Here is a 14,528-nt window from a genome sequence, read left to right on the forward strand (position 1 = left end):
AATAACGATGCGAAAATTGAAAAAAAAAAATTAAATTTATTTGCTAATTAGCGTTCGAACAAAAAAGAAAAAAAGAGCTGAAATTCTGGAAAAGTGAAAAGAATTGAATGAAGAAGAGGAATAAATTTTTTAAACCAATTCGCCTAATATTTTATTGTAAAATTTGAAAAAAAAATAAGATTAAATCATGCTCCGACAAAATTCTTTGACATCATTATTGTTGTCACTTAATTACTTGAATACTGAAAGAATTCATTTTCACTCATTTCAGATATGGAAACACTAAATCGACATCAGTTTGAAATACTCGAGCAATGTTTGTATTATTATTTAGCAGCGGAAGCTCAACGAAAAGCGCAATATTTCAATCCAATTCAAGCACTTGCAGCTTTCCCACCTGAAACCGGTAATATGAAAGGATCTCGTGTTAAAGTATTTTTTCATCAAATAACACTACAGCATTTTATCATGGTAAGCAAATCATATCAGCGTGCTATCAAGTTAATTAAGCAATTACTCAATTAAACTAGGTAATTAAACTAAACGAATTAAGTAAAAATTCAAAATGATAATTTCTTCTACTCGTTGTGATGGATGCAAATTCTATATTCCAAACATTTGCATTTTTCGGTGGGTTTGCAACTTGAAAGAATTGCAATTTTCATCCTGCAAAATTCGTAGATTAATTAGGCGCAAATTGTAGAAATATCAAATAATCTAGCAATACTTGAAGATCAAAAGATTAGCTGATGATCATTTCTTGCAGCAAGGATAAGTTCCAAAACAATTAGTTAAGCATATTTGTGCATCGAAACCGGTTTGTAATTTATATTTAGTCCACTGAAACCGGTTATACTTACAGAAGATATAGAAATTACTGATTCATATAAATCAAACATGAGAAAAATGTAAAAATTATTCAGTAATGTTTTTTAAGTGAATTTTTTCCAATGTATACTTAAATATCTAATTTTTGCAATGCTAAAAAAAAAAATTGGTCAAATCTGATTTAGACATTTCAAGTAATAATTTCAGAATGAATTCTTGAAAGAATTGAATATCAATGGTTATATCATTATTTTTTGGGATGATAATCGGCTTAGCTGGAATGAAGAGAAATGGAAAATAAAAAAACTGGAAATCAATTCCGTTAGTCATGTCTGGGTACCAATACTCACTGCTCAAACGTAATGAAATTAATTAAAATTCTATGAACTTTTGAAATAACAAATAATTCATTTAAAAAAATATATATATATCTAAAATAATTGATTGCTTGAAATATAAACTAATTGATTATAAATTTTTACTGAAATTCGATCATTTGAAGTTGTCGGAAGTTTTCCCACCTAAAAATTAAATTTAAAATTTCTAGAATTTAACATTTTCTTTAGGTTTGATACAGCAGTACGTAATGGTGATCTAATGGAGATACGACGTGTATCCATAAATAATAACGGTACCATTCGTGCTATTATTAATTTTTCGCTTCGAACATTCTGTGATGATTCTGATTTCAAGAATTTTCCCAATGATATGTACAAATGTTGCTATCAGATCGAACCACATGTTAATCAGGTTCAGTTTAAGAGAAAAAAAAAATCAAATTAAAATAATTGCAATCAGTGTTAACAATTTAATAATGGGACTTCAATCAACTGAATTTTAAATTTAAATTTTATTTGTAATATTAAATTAAAAGAAAAATATAATCAATCAAATATCCATTTAATGGGAAAAATTCTTTTTACAAATGCTGTAATAAAGGAAATTTTAGGAAATGAAAATTTTAAAGTTTAAACCCATATTTATATCCAATAAAGTGTGCATTTCAGGGTGGAATAGACTTTGCCACCTCAGGTCGACCAGTTTTCACAGATACGAAATATTTCCGTGATTATGGTTGGTATATTTCCGGTAGCATGCCAACTATTCAAATAATGCAAGATTCCCGAGTTCCACAGGTATAATTTTTCAAAATTTAGCTGCAAGTCTTGAAATTATTTCACAGAATTCCATTTGCGCAGTTTCAATTAATGAACGATATTTGCAAATATTTTAAAATAATAAAATGCTAACAAAATGTGGCACTAATTTAAAATTTAAATTAATGAATGAAATTTATTTTGGAGTAATTTCAGCTTGGTTTTTGCTTAAATTTAAAACGTTCAACAAAATCATTACATATCCAATTATCACTTCCTAATACAATTACAACAATGCTTTTCCTGTTGACACCTTTGCTGGGACAAATTCATTTGCAAATATTTGCAAAAATGTTCATACTTTTTCTTCAATTTTCAACACTTCAACTTTATTCCTTACTTATTTCACCATATTTTGGTTCCTCATCTGCAACGCCAAATATGTGTATGTGGTTTTAAGAATTTGTTAATTTTAAATTCAACTCAACATTTTTTTTTGTTTTTTAAAATTCGAAGAAATTTTGACGGAAATTCTCAACGAAAATTGAGTGAGATTTCCATTCAGCAATTGATTTTTGTATCAAAACGGTATAAAATGAATTTTGAAATTTTTTTTAGTGCGATTTTTGGAATTCGCGACAATAATCAATGTGATTAGTGTATCTGTTTCAATTACACTATGGATGTGTAGCAAAATTCGTCGGAATCTTCCACCATGGAATTGGTTGATAAGGTCTATTTGCATATTTTCAAATATTTCCAAATTCGATAGTAAAATTCATCGACTAATTTAAATGAAAATGAGCAATTGAAATTAGCCGCTGCAGCATAAAATATCAATGATCTAGTTTTTGTTGCAGATTTATTTGAAGTGTAATAGGGAAGGAAGGGATAGGAAGAAATAAATTGTTCATTTTACAATAAACAATTTCATTAAGTTTATTTGAAATTTCTAGGTCATCAGAATTTATCAACAGGTGTGTTTGCGTGTTTAATTCAACAGATAGTGGCATATCACTGAATGAAAATGATAAATCATCTACAACAAATAATTATCAACAAGACTGGACTAATGCATTCGTTGCTATGCATGGTGCAGCTGTATTTCTCTTATCACTTATCTTCATTCTTGGCTATTTGATGTTATCATAACGCATGCAGAATTTTCTCCACTTAACGCACTGGCAAATACAATCCCTAATCGAACCAAAAGGTCAGAGGGTCATTCTAAAGATAACATGCATGAATGAGAATATTTTTGCTTGTATGCAAATTTTTGTTCAAATGTTTTAGAAGAAAAGTTGCACACACATACATTTGGTGCAGTAATTGGTGTGTTAAACTAAAATGCAAAATTATCACTAAGTTGCAGTGATAATAATGGTAGTGAGAAAAGGAATTTGTTTTATTCTTTATTTTTTTAACTGATTAAATACGCTATTTAAAGAGGAAATAAGGTTAATGACGTTTTGAACCACTGATATGTTTAACCACCATTACTGATATGGGTCACCGATATGATTAACCCTTCAATCCTTAATCAACAAATTAAGCAAAGCTCTGTTAAAACTACTGAAATGATCATATATGGAAATCGTTCGAACAGTTCATTCAATGATTGAACAAGGACTAACGAAACCTTACCGATCGATAATTCGATCCGACATTTAGCTTAAAAATTATTCTTTCCATTTCCCAATTGTTTTAGTAAATTTATTATCATTGCTATTTCATAAAAAGAGCAACGCTTTCAAATGATAAAGTGGCGAAACAGCAAACCTAAGTAAATCGAAATTGTCGATTCATCAATTGGACTTGACATTAGATTACAAATTAAATTATAAATTTTTATCTTCTTATCATTTCCAATCTTTATATGAAATGAAAAAGATTAAAAGATGGAACGAAGGATTGCTCATCTTTTGCTTACTAAATCTAATAGTTCTTAGTCTTGAAGAACTATTAAAATTCCAGAGTAATGCACCAATAATTAAAATTATTATGTTTACTGGACATCTTATCAACATGATCACCATTCTCCTCTCCTTTTTTTCAACAATCGTTTCGTACTGAAAAGTTTAGGGTGGAGTAACTAACGGGATAAGAGAAAGATCTAAAATCAGTATGGATGACCTGAAGTGATAATACCTTCACTGTCTGCAAGTGAATTCTTTCATCAAAAACTAATTCATGCGTTTCAGCGTTTTCCCCATTTTGCTTAGCAGAAGCAATGTGACATACCAATGTTCTCTCCTTCCGTTTTGCTCTTGAATTACCAGCGGAAAAAGTCAAATCCTGAAAATTCGGAGAAAAAATTGCAACTGAAGATTTCAAGACCAATCATACAGAAATAGAAGAAAAATGATGAAATTGAAGGAGAAAAAAAAAGAAATTCGAAGTGAAATAATAAAATAGGATTAATTGCGGATAATAACGGTTTTCTGAGTTATTTTAAAATTGTTATATGTAAGGAAGACAGAATTGATATGTTTAGCTTATCCTGTAGTAATACTGCCAGTAATGCAAGAAATTCCTTTCATTTTCATCATTTGAACCATTCGTTCATTCACCAAAAAAAGCACGAAAAAGAAAAACAAGCAAATAAACAAACAAACAAGTTCAATGTTACCAAGCAATCCGAAGAACTGCTCGCTCGGTCACAATCACTTTTTTAACTTTTTTCCATTAACAATTGAATTGTTACACTAAAATTAAAACAATGTATCAAATCAACGATCAATTTGTTAAGTCAATTAAAATATCATTTAAACCTAATTTAAATTCGGACATTTTCTTTCAAAAAAAAGAATGCATTTAAATGATGGCGGATTATGCCCTGGCAAGCTATCACAGTTTGTTAAAATGACAGTTCACAGTTCAAAAATAAGCACTAAAAATTTGCAAATATTTTCATGTTTACAACAAATAAAACATCATATATGTAAATTAACAATAACAATAATAATAATAATGATAATAATAATAATAAAAAGGAAGAATTTCAGAAAGACGACGCAACAATTTTAAAACGTTATCCATTTGGAGAACACTGCGTATGTTTTCTTTTTCCCTCATTATGAGATGGCTTTTCATCATCAAACCAAATCAATCACTGAATGAGTTTATTCAGCTATTACTTTCTGGAAGACATCATCCGCTGCATCAACATATTCGCCATATATTACATTGCAATGGGTTGGAAAAGTGTCAATTACAAAATCAGAAAGAAAATTAGCCTTTACTCGAACTTCAAAGATCTGTTTAGATAAGAAGTTAATCAAAAGAAATTCCCACCATTTAATATTCCCTGAAGCTACCTTTCATACATTGAGAAGGGGGATAACAAACAATCTTCCTGAAGCAATTACAATCTTTAATGGCATCGTGAAGCAGTTTCCTCATAAGTAGAAAAACAGTGGAACACAGCAGTGATTTTTTTTTGCCAAGTTTTAAATAATTGACAACGTCAAAAATGGAATGAATGGAAGTAAATCCTTTATATAAAGTACTAATATAATCAATTTATGTCAATTTAAAGGGTTATTACCCTTTAAAGGACCCCAGTATCACCCTTTCGAGCTTCTACATTCTGTTCTGTTACATTACTCGAACCATTCGTTGATTTCGGCGATGCACAAGGAAATGTAGATGATTCGTATGTCTCTTCTGAGGAATCAGCTGCAGCAGACATAAAGGACGGTAGCTTGGTGAGCTTTGCCAGTACCACCGGATCACCTAATTTCTGCTTTTCTGACTCCACGTATCGTAATGAACTAGAAAAAAAATTTCCTTTTCATTACTGCTGCTGACTGTAAACTTCAAAGGTCCTTTAGTGAGGATCATAACTTGCGACCATAAAGTGTCATAAATCATTGTTTAGGTCAAACAACATATCGATTTACTAAATCTTTAATTAAAATATGTATTATTTCTTCAGATCTAGAATTATCACCTATTACCTACATTATTTCTCACGAAGAACTAAGAACTATCTATTTCAAACAAATAGTTCGAGAAATAGTGCTAACCCTCGCATTCCATCTAATGTTTCATTGGTTTGAATTAGTTGTTGTCTGGTGCTAGCCAAGCCATGCTTCAGTGCTTCTTGCAGTGTCACCATCTGACTCGATCCACTATTACTAGTTTTTCGCGATTTTTCTTTCTCATCCAAAGCTCCGATATGGTTTGCCAGTTGTCGATTGGACAGTGGCGATGAAATAGGTCCATTACCAATGGGTTGTTGTTGCTGCGCAAATGTAGGTACCTCTTCCTCAATATCCTGTGAAAGCCTCTGAAACCCTCCAGTTGGTGTACTATTCTTCTTCAGTGATTCCTTCTAAAATCACTCTTTATCATCCAAATAATTATATTATGTGAAATTTTCAAAGTGGCTAACCAGCAAGCCAGCTACTTCAACTCGGGTCATAAACTCCGTTACAAATACAGAATGAAATCTAATAAGGGAATTAGTTTTTGAAGTTGAAAGAAAAATTGAATGTTAGGTGCGAACAAACAATGAATTGTCAATGATCCACTCGCTACTCTCAATTGGGTGAAGTGATTGATATATTAAGATTAGTATTAATCATTACTTTATGCAACTGTGGTTTGCTTGTAATCACTGCTTCCATCCGTCTTGGTGGATACATGGCTGTTGCTAAATGTAATGAAGCAGGTTCCAACTGAACTGTCTCGCTGGAAAACAACGACCTTCGCTTTGTTGCATTTATTTTAAATGGTATTTCCGCTTCTCCCCTAAATTTATCACTATTATCACATGTTTGATTTAAAAAAATGTAAGAAATTTCAAAAAATTATAAATAGCGATGTAAATAATCAGGCTATGTGAAAAAACTGTATAATTGCTACGAAATATTTACAAAGAGTGAAAAACTTACGCATCTGATGGTTCCTTATATCGTTCCTCCGTAAGAGATGTCCCTGGTTCTGCTAAAGATGTTTGAAATCGATCAGATTTTTTCCTTTTATTATCGATATTTTCATCTTTTGATATTCCTTTCTGTTTTCTGCAATAATTTTATTAAGCGCTATTGTATCGGGATGGCACATCTGGCTGTTCGGGAGATGGCTTCTTATCTTAAAGATTGTGGACTACCCAAACAAGAACAAAAATTACTATTATATAAGAAGAGCGAAACAAATATAGTACTAACTTATTTGGTTTAAATAAACAATCTATTAATTTTGTTATAATAACTGTACTTTAATTAAAAGATACATTGTATGATATTTCACTTCTGTTATATTTGGCGCAATAAAGTTATTTCAATGACGTTGATCAAAACCGAACCCAGAAACCTTTCTTGACATGGTTTGGCTTTCATCGATACTTTCCGCAATTGTATTACTAGCTGTTTCCACATCTTTCCGTCTTGTTTCCCAAAGTCTTGGATTGAATGACATTCGTTTGAACAAAGCTCCATCTTTCACTGTTCTTGACCGCTCCTTCATACGTCGAGAAGACGATGAAGGATTTTGCTGCTCTTCATCATCCTGGAAAAAATAACCACAGTCAACGGATAAATCTGGTTGTTTCTGTGACCAAACACATGTTCGGACAGAGATTTTGATAAATGTCATGATCGAGGACTTCAAGATCTGATTATAAGATAATTAGGATGTTAGAAAACTACATTACAAATTACAAATATAGCCATAATTATTACCGAGTTAAAAATCCACTGATTCTTGTCCTACGATTTGTCGTAAAATTAAAAATTTTACCATCCAAGAAAACAATTATTCATTAACCTTGCTTACTTCAGGATTTTGATTCCGTGCTGGATATGCCAGATAGTTGGGAATATAGCTGTCAGAGGACGGTGATTGAGCAGAGAAAAATGACGACAAATTTGGCATTACCTGAAGAGAATGATGAATTGAACTTAAAGTTGTGGATAAGGCTGAAATTTACCAATTTACAGGAGTCGAAACATCTCAAACATTCGAATCTGTGCTTTCAAATAGAATTTTATCTGACGCAAGCAATCCCACAATCCCTCTTATCTCGAGTGAGTGATGCTATATAGCAGGAAATCTCTTTATTCTGTCTGTCACATAGTATATCAATAAAGATACCAATTCAATCACTATTAAAAATTTATTTACCTGTGGATTGGACATTAATACATCTAGATGCGGTTCGGGCAGAGGTGGTAATCGTTGTTGTTGACTTATTGGAAACGGTGCTTTCTCATATTGGTCCGAGGAACTATAATCTGTTGTGTCCTGAAAATTTATAAAAAATATCTATTTTTCATCAAAAAATTTCTATATGGAAGGAATGAAATCACTGGAACAAGAAATGACACTAACGATGTGTCCAGTGATTCAAAGTTAAGAAGTCTGCGATTGTAGCAAATGTGAATTCAGCAAAGGAACACGATCGACTGTGAAATTCATCAAACAGACCAAATCATCCAAATGAAAATTAAATCAACCGCGGAATTCGTTTAAACTTTAACTTCGTTCAAACGAATTCCATGAGACACATGAAATCAACAAAACCTATGATTGACAAAGATCCGACCGTCAAAATGCTGACAATGTCCAACAGACTGATCATAGTGGATGAAAGAACATGTCTAAAGTGTAATAAATATTACACTGCAACTGAACAACTAAAATTCTGCCTGCTCCGGTGGTGCATTTATTTTGTTGAAAACTTAGATTAGAATACCTCCGCTCCACTTTCTGGTTCAGTTCGGGCTCCCAAATCGTCTGTCAAACGCGCATTTTTTGTTGAAGTGCTCTTCGATTGAACTCCCTGAGGTGGCAACGAGCCAGCACGTATATCCGCTAACGATTGCAACTGAAAAAGACGTTAGTGATCTAATTTTTAAATCACAGAAAAATCAAATTTAAAAATCTTCAATTAATGAATATTAAAATTGACTTAAATTGGGTCTGAAATCTCGATTGAACAATATGTTAAATTCCAATGGTAAGAAATGAAACGCCATTGCAACCTGATACGGCTTTAAAGGGTCAACTGGAGGTGGGCCGGGAACTTTCGCTTCATTCTTAAACTGTTCGTGCAATGAAGTAGTTAGCTCTGATGTTGGTCTTGATCTTGCAGCTTTAGCTGGTGACGTTGCAATTTCTGGCTGTCCCTTTGATGTTGACTGAAATGTGAACATGAATTAAATAGAACTAAATTCGAAAAAGATTCAATTAGTTAAAATTCCACCAATTCACATAAATGGAAACCAAATTACTAAAAAAAATATATAAACAAAAGGATAAAATGCTTCATCATGTTCTTTTTTCTTTTCTTTCATAAGTAAAAAGGGAAAGAAAAAACTTGTATGTACCGGCTGATTGATTTGTTCTTGAATTTCCTCGGCAAGTCTCGTTTCGAGTGACTGAAGCCTTAGAACGAGCGCTTGCACTTGCTCTAACAATTCACGATTCGCATTCAACAGCTGATGTGTGCGAGACTGAAATAATGATACATATATATATATATATATATATGTATATATCCAAGGAAAAGAAACAACTATGAAAGTAGTAAGAAGAACAAATCGTATCGTTCGTCGAGAATATTACTTTCACTCAAATCTTTCCAAAGCATTTTCGATTCAAAACACGCCATTACCGAGGAAGTATAAATCAGCAAACAAGTAGCTTCATTATCAAAAAAATTTTTTTGCAGTAGTAAAACTGTGATACGCATGCATGCATACGCATTCATAAGTATAATTCAAATGCAGTATTGCCTAAAGTTCAATTCCAGTGGGAAGCCAATTAAACAATCTACTGCCTTACTTCCTAATTAGTCAGATGAATTGGTGGGGAACTAAACTGATTAAAGCTTAAAGGAGTAAGGGAAGTTTTTTCGAAAAGGACATTTTACTTTGAGGATATGATTCGACAAAATACCAGTAGAAAAAAGCACAAAAGCCGGCTAGTGTTATGCTAAAAGAAAAAATTGCTAACATTACTAGGTCATACTTTGGCGATTGGTGAAAACAGACGACCACTTTGGACAGATAAGAAATTTCATGTAGCTAATTAAATCGAAACAGTAAAACAATGGTAGCAGATTTGAACTTCTCTTGAATCACTTCCGCTAAAATATAAAAGAAAAATAATACAAACTTGTGCTTCTATTCGAGCAGTTGTCTCACTTGTCAACTGATCTCTTAATAGCTGCACCTGACAGCTTGCCACTTGGGCGGTTTGTTGAGCTTGATCCAATTGCGAACGTATCAAATGTTGATTGTACTGCAAAATTTATCAATGAGTAATTTTAGACATAAAATAGAAGCCACTAGCATATTTGCACAATAATTTAATATAATTTTATTTGCATACAAATCAAAGTGGAAAATTTTTGCATTCTTGGAAGTATCTTGAGCAATGTGACACAGAGTTGCAAATTTCTGTTTATCTCCACCTCAAATTTGGGTAATTTAAACCAATTAAATAAAAAATATAGACATCACATAGTCGCAAATTAACGCGTAAAGGTGAACTCCAAAACACTACCACAAGATAAAATCAAAAGACCGCAGAAGGCAAAAAGTGAAGAATGTTATGCCACTGTGTGAACGATGTATGCATATACCTTTCGCAGATGTGGTTCAACGATTGCTTGAATTGGCGCATTGTCAACGCACATTGATCTAGCGCTCTTTGTTAACGTACTTTGCAAAAGTAAACACAAATACAATTCTATGCATAGTGATAGCACCCTACGTGTACGTTAAAAAATATGGATGATTTTCAAATCTTAATCATGATCCAACTTGGTGTATGCAAATTAGTACATCACGACGCAGTCACTTATGAACTCCTACATTTTTTTTTTCCCACAGTACTTCTTTGCGTTTATTCGCGACACAAATAATCTGATACGATGCCACCAGAAAGGTTAGATTACTTGGGAAACAATCCAAGAATACCGGGTAAAAAAAGGTATAATTGATTTGATTTCGAATAAATAACATTTTAGCATTTAAAAAATTGATCGTTACATTTTAATTTTCTCTTTTTGAATATTCACAATTCGGTAATTGGAAAATCACTCGGAAAACACACCTGATCTAAGGATAAACTGAGCTGATAGGCGGTGAGATCTTGTCCTTCAAGAGGACTTCCAGGAATGTTCGGGTTGGTAGTAGAAGCTTGCTGTTCGGAGGTATTCCCCGGAAACGGCAGAGTTGCATAAGGTGATAATAAATATGGTGAACTAAGTCCATATGGCATCGATGCTGATGGACCCATCACCGGTATCTAAAAGACAATTAATTAATTACTTTACAAATAAGATGCAGAAAAGAATGTTTTTGAAATATAAAGATCATAATCTATGATTTTTTATTGACTGTGTCAGTAGAAGACGAGTGCAGACTATAATTTAGACTTGACACTAATCCAGTCTTGATATCAATACCAAGTTATTTATTTTAGAAGATGAATCATACAATGCAAGTACGGGAAAAAAAGATAAAACGATAAAAGATAAAAAGTTAAACAATAAATTTCTTGTGAGTATGGGAAACAGAACAAACAGGATAATAAGGCATAGTCGGCAAACTACGTTGGTCGAGTGTTTGCATTGACTGGAATTGACCAGCGGCCATCTGTGGTCCCCATGTTATTGAATGCGGTAAAGTTGAGGAGCCGGATACGAAAGGCAATGAGTCACTGCAATGAACAAACAGTTCAATTGAATAAAATTAACAAAAGTCGATGGATGAAATATTTTCAGGAATACAGGAAATAGCAAATGAAGACGCAAAAAGTCATCGGAGACAATTTATCCTAGGCCTTATTCTGCTTCTACTTCAAGTTTAACAATTAATCCCTCTACAGAGGGGAGAAAGATTTTAAGAACAGTAAGCACAGAAACAAATCAACCTGGTACTTGTAGCAACTGCTGGATTATTTGCGGGAGATGAAGCGGACTGTTGTACTGGATTCGTTTGAGTGGGTGAGAATTTTTGTGGCTCGCTGGAAGTGCTTGCTTGGGCACAATCTTTGGCTGCAGTGGTAGTGGCCACGGCTGTTGCTTCCAATGTAGCTGATAGATTTAAGATTGCATCGGAAGATTTTCGCAGCCCAAACTGAAATTCATATATTCAATACTCAAATTATTCAATACATTATTTTCACAAATACTATATTACTATGGTCATGCGGTATTGTTTACCTCATATATTAAGTGATAAGCGCAATGACCAAAATGCCTTTACTCATAACGCTTAACTGTCAATATTTGCATATATGACAGTAATAAGTAACAGAAATACTATGGAATGATGCTTTTGCAGGTAAGCAGGTGTGGCAGGTGTCGTAGCCGGTGGTGGATCATCAGCTGGTGACAGACTAGGTGAAGCTTCGCTTACTTTTGCTAACTTTTCCTCCATTTCAGCATGATCACCTTCGGTGCTTGTGAGTGAATCTGCAATTGATACTATACTGCTTCACTGAATCAACAACATTAATTCCTTTCACTTGATAACAAAAATTTGTAAGCATTTCAAGGAAACTTCAAATAATTTCTTGCTTTTGTGCTAAGAATGATTTTTCATAAAAGTTTATTTTGTTACTGCTTATGCTTAGAACTATTATGATCCAGTTTCATTGTCAATTCAATCCCTAAATCATATTTGTGACTGCTAATATTTCCAAATTTCTACATTTAGCATTTAGTAAATCAAGTAAATTTGAAATAACAATAAGCTAATAAACTAATTCTGTATATACTTAGTATATCTTTTGTTGCTTCTTACGCTTCTAAAGATAGCTTTAGAGAATTCCATAATACAATCGAAGCTTTCTATAACATTATTTAGGGGAATCTCCCGGAAATTCTTATAATAAAGTTATAAAATGGAACAAAAAAATCAAAGCTTCAAGGAATTCATTACAAAAGAAAAAAGTTTCTTGTATCTCGAAGAAATTTTGTCGTATCAAAAGGAAATTTATCAAAAAAGGTTTGTATTTTCATGTATCTCAAAATAACGTTGAATTTAATAAAGTATTCTAAAACGAAATGATAAATTATATGAGGAAAACGAAGGGAAGCAAAAAAAAAAAAGAAAAAGTGAAAATGTCCAGTGGAAAGTTAGTGGAAACGTGCAGAAAGCAAATGTTAAGTTCAGATGATTGCTATGAAAGATATTCATTCCGGCGGATAAAATCTGTTAGAAAGCTGAATACATTAAATATATCCGTTTTAACTGTCAGCTATTTTTATTCAGAACAATGAACCTTCAGGAAAAAGAACGAGATTAATTACTGAAGAACAAAATTAATTACTGATGCCCCGTTGACAAAATATATGTATTGAGCGGATCTTCGGATTCTCATTCTTTTTCAAAAGTATCGCTATGTCAACGATCTTTTTTATGCATTTATATGATGAAGTATTCCAAAACTTGAATTTTCTTCAATGATTTCATACATATTTGATTCATTATCTTCTGATGCACACTACAATGATAGAATGTTTAAACCAAATGAACTGCACTGAAATCTCAAAATAATTTCTGATTCCTCACTTACCGGATAATTTATCCCTTCTATCATTGATGTAAAACAATCTTTGACACTTTCGCCTTGTTCGTGGAAAAATATGCCGTGATTTAGTATCTCTTGCATTAACACCGTAATCGCCCCTTTCCTTCGCATTTTCGGTTGAAAATATAGACAACATTCTGGGAGAATGCTGTGGATGATGGTCCCTCCAATCTTTTTGTTTTTTGAAGGAGCCAGACTTCTGTACAACGATATTTTAAATCGAGTTTCGTCTTTTTTTTTACAGAAAATTCTTGGATGAAAAAATTTTTCATTTACTTCATCCAGCAATTCAGATTTCTGATTTTAAAGAGAAATTAAAACTATAGAGATACTTTTAAGAGTGGTAATTTGCTTGTTCTACACACTTGTCTCCGTACAGAAATATCATACGTAAGAATTCTATGCTGTCAAACAAAAAACAATGATAATGTAAAAAATATGAAATGACCATACTGATATAAACATATAAAGCATTCCGTTTGAGATCGATGTTGATAAGGAAGAGGAGATTTCTGGATTGAATCTAACCGTCACGGTTGGACTGAGAATAGTTTTTCTTCAAATAAGATAGTAAAAAGATGGGAAGCATAGATTTGAAAGATTACAAGTTATTGACGACAGCGCTTTTCCAAACTGATCCTTGAAACTGACAGATGAAATTTTCTTTGAGCAGAGCTAAGGCAACATTAAGTTGAAATTTGATAAGGCATTTTTGATGTGTATCATTTACCTCCCTCTTCCGACATATTAAACATATCAGATTAACAAGAAGGGTAGTTATTTCGTTAAAAGTAAATGAGCGCCTGTAAAAAATCAAGAAGAATGCGCATATGTCGCATATGAAACTGATTATTATTTTCAACTTACGGGAATTGTCCTGCCCCGACTGGCGTAAGTTGAAAGCAAGCAAATAGTATTTCGATCAATTCGCAAGACGTTTTGTGTAAATTAGAAAGAAATTAGTAGGAAAAAAATCAAACATAGGAGTTTTTCAAAGCTGAACAATATGTACTACCATTCCAGGAGATGTTCATTGTGATTCTTTTGTTT

General features: G+C 32.6%; 2 protein-coding genes across 2 annotated transcripts in view; one reads left to right on the top strand and one right to left on the bottom strand.

The window, feature by feature from the left end:
• Nucleotides 1-273: 273 nt before the first annotated feature.
• LOAG_02103 (hypothetical protein) lies at nucleotides 274-3,077 on the top strand (the record flags this gene model as incomplete). Its single annotated transcript, XM_003137641.1, has 7 exons — nucleotides 274-471; nucleotides 1,036-1,187; nucleotides 1,395-1,578; nucleotides 1,836-1,964; nucleotides 2,142-2,370; nucleotides 2,544-2,658; nucleotides 2,882-3,077. 7 exons carry the CDS (start codon nucleotides 274-276, stop codon nucleotides 3,075-3,077), a joined length of 1,203 nt encoding a protein of 400 aa, XP_003137689.1.
• A 2,278-nt stretch (nucleotides 3,078-5,355) lies between these two features.
• LOAG_02104 (hypothetical protein) overlaps nucleotides 5,356-14,528 on the bottom strand; it is a 13,813-nt gene continuing 4,640 nt past the window's right edge. The window contains exons 3-17 of the mRNA XM_020445933.1: nucleotides 12,206-12,357; nucleotides 11,814-12,019; nucleotides 11,465-11,600; nucleotides 10,992-11,186; nucleotides 10,050-10,175; nucleotides 9,260-9,385; nucleotides 8,915-9,070; nucleotides 8,626-8,757; nucleotides 8,055-8,174; nucleotides 7,707-7,808; nucleotides 7,237-7,439; nucleotides 6,824-6,952; nucleotides 6,518-6,680; nucleotides 5,954-6,261; nucleotides 5,356-5,698 (exon numbers count right to left, since the gene is read on the bottom strand). Of these exons, the coding sequence (XP_020303665.1) occupies nucleotides 5,476-5,698; nucleotides 5,954-6,261; nucleotides 6,518-6,680; nucleotides 6,824-6,952; nucleotides 7,237-7,439; nucleotides 7,707-7,808; nucleotides 8,055-8,174; nucleotides 8,626-8,757; nucleotides 8,915-9,070; nucleotides 9,260-9,385; nucleotides 10,050-10,175; nucleotides 10,992-11,186; nucleotides 11,465-11,600; nucleotides 11,814-12,019; nucleotides 12,206-12,357 (2,477 nt within the window). The 3' untranslated portion in view covers nucleotides 5,356-5,475. The remainder of the gene's footprint in view (nucleotides 5,699-5,953; nucleotides 6,262-6,517; nucleotides 6,681-6,823; nucleotides 6,953-7,236; nucleotides 7,440-7,706; nucleotides 7,809-8,054; nucleotides 8,175-8,625; nucleotides 8,758-8,914; nucleotides 9,071-9,259; nucleotides 9,386-10,049; nucleotides 10,176-10,991; nucleotides 11,187-11,464; nucleotides 11,601-11,813; nucleotides 12,020-12,205; nucleotides 12,358-14,528) is intronic.

The sequence above is a fragment of the Loa loa genome, assembly GCF_000183805.2.
Source record: "Loa loa unplaced genomic scaffold supercont3.21, whole genome shotgun sequence".
Lineage (NCBI taxonomy): Eukaryota > Metazoa > Nematoda > Chromadorea > Rhabditida > Onchocercidae > Loa > Loa loa.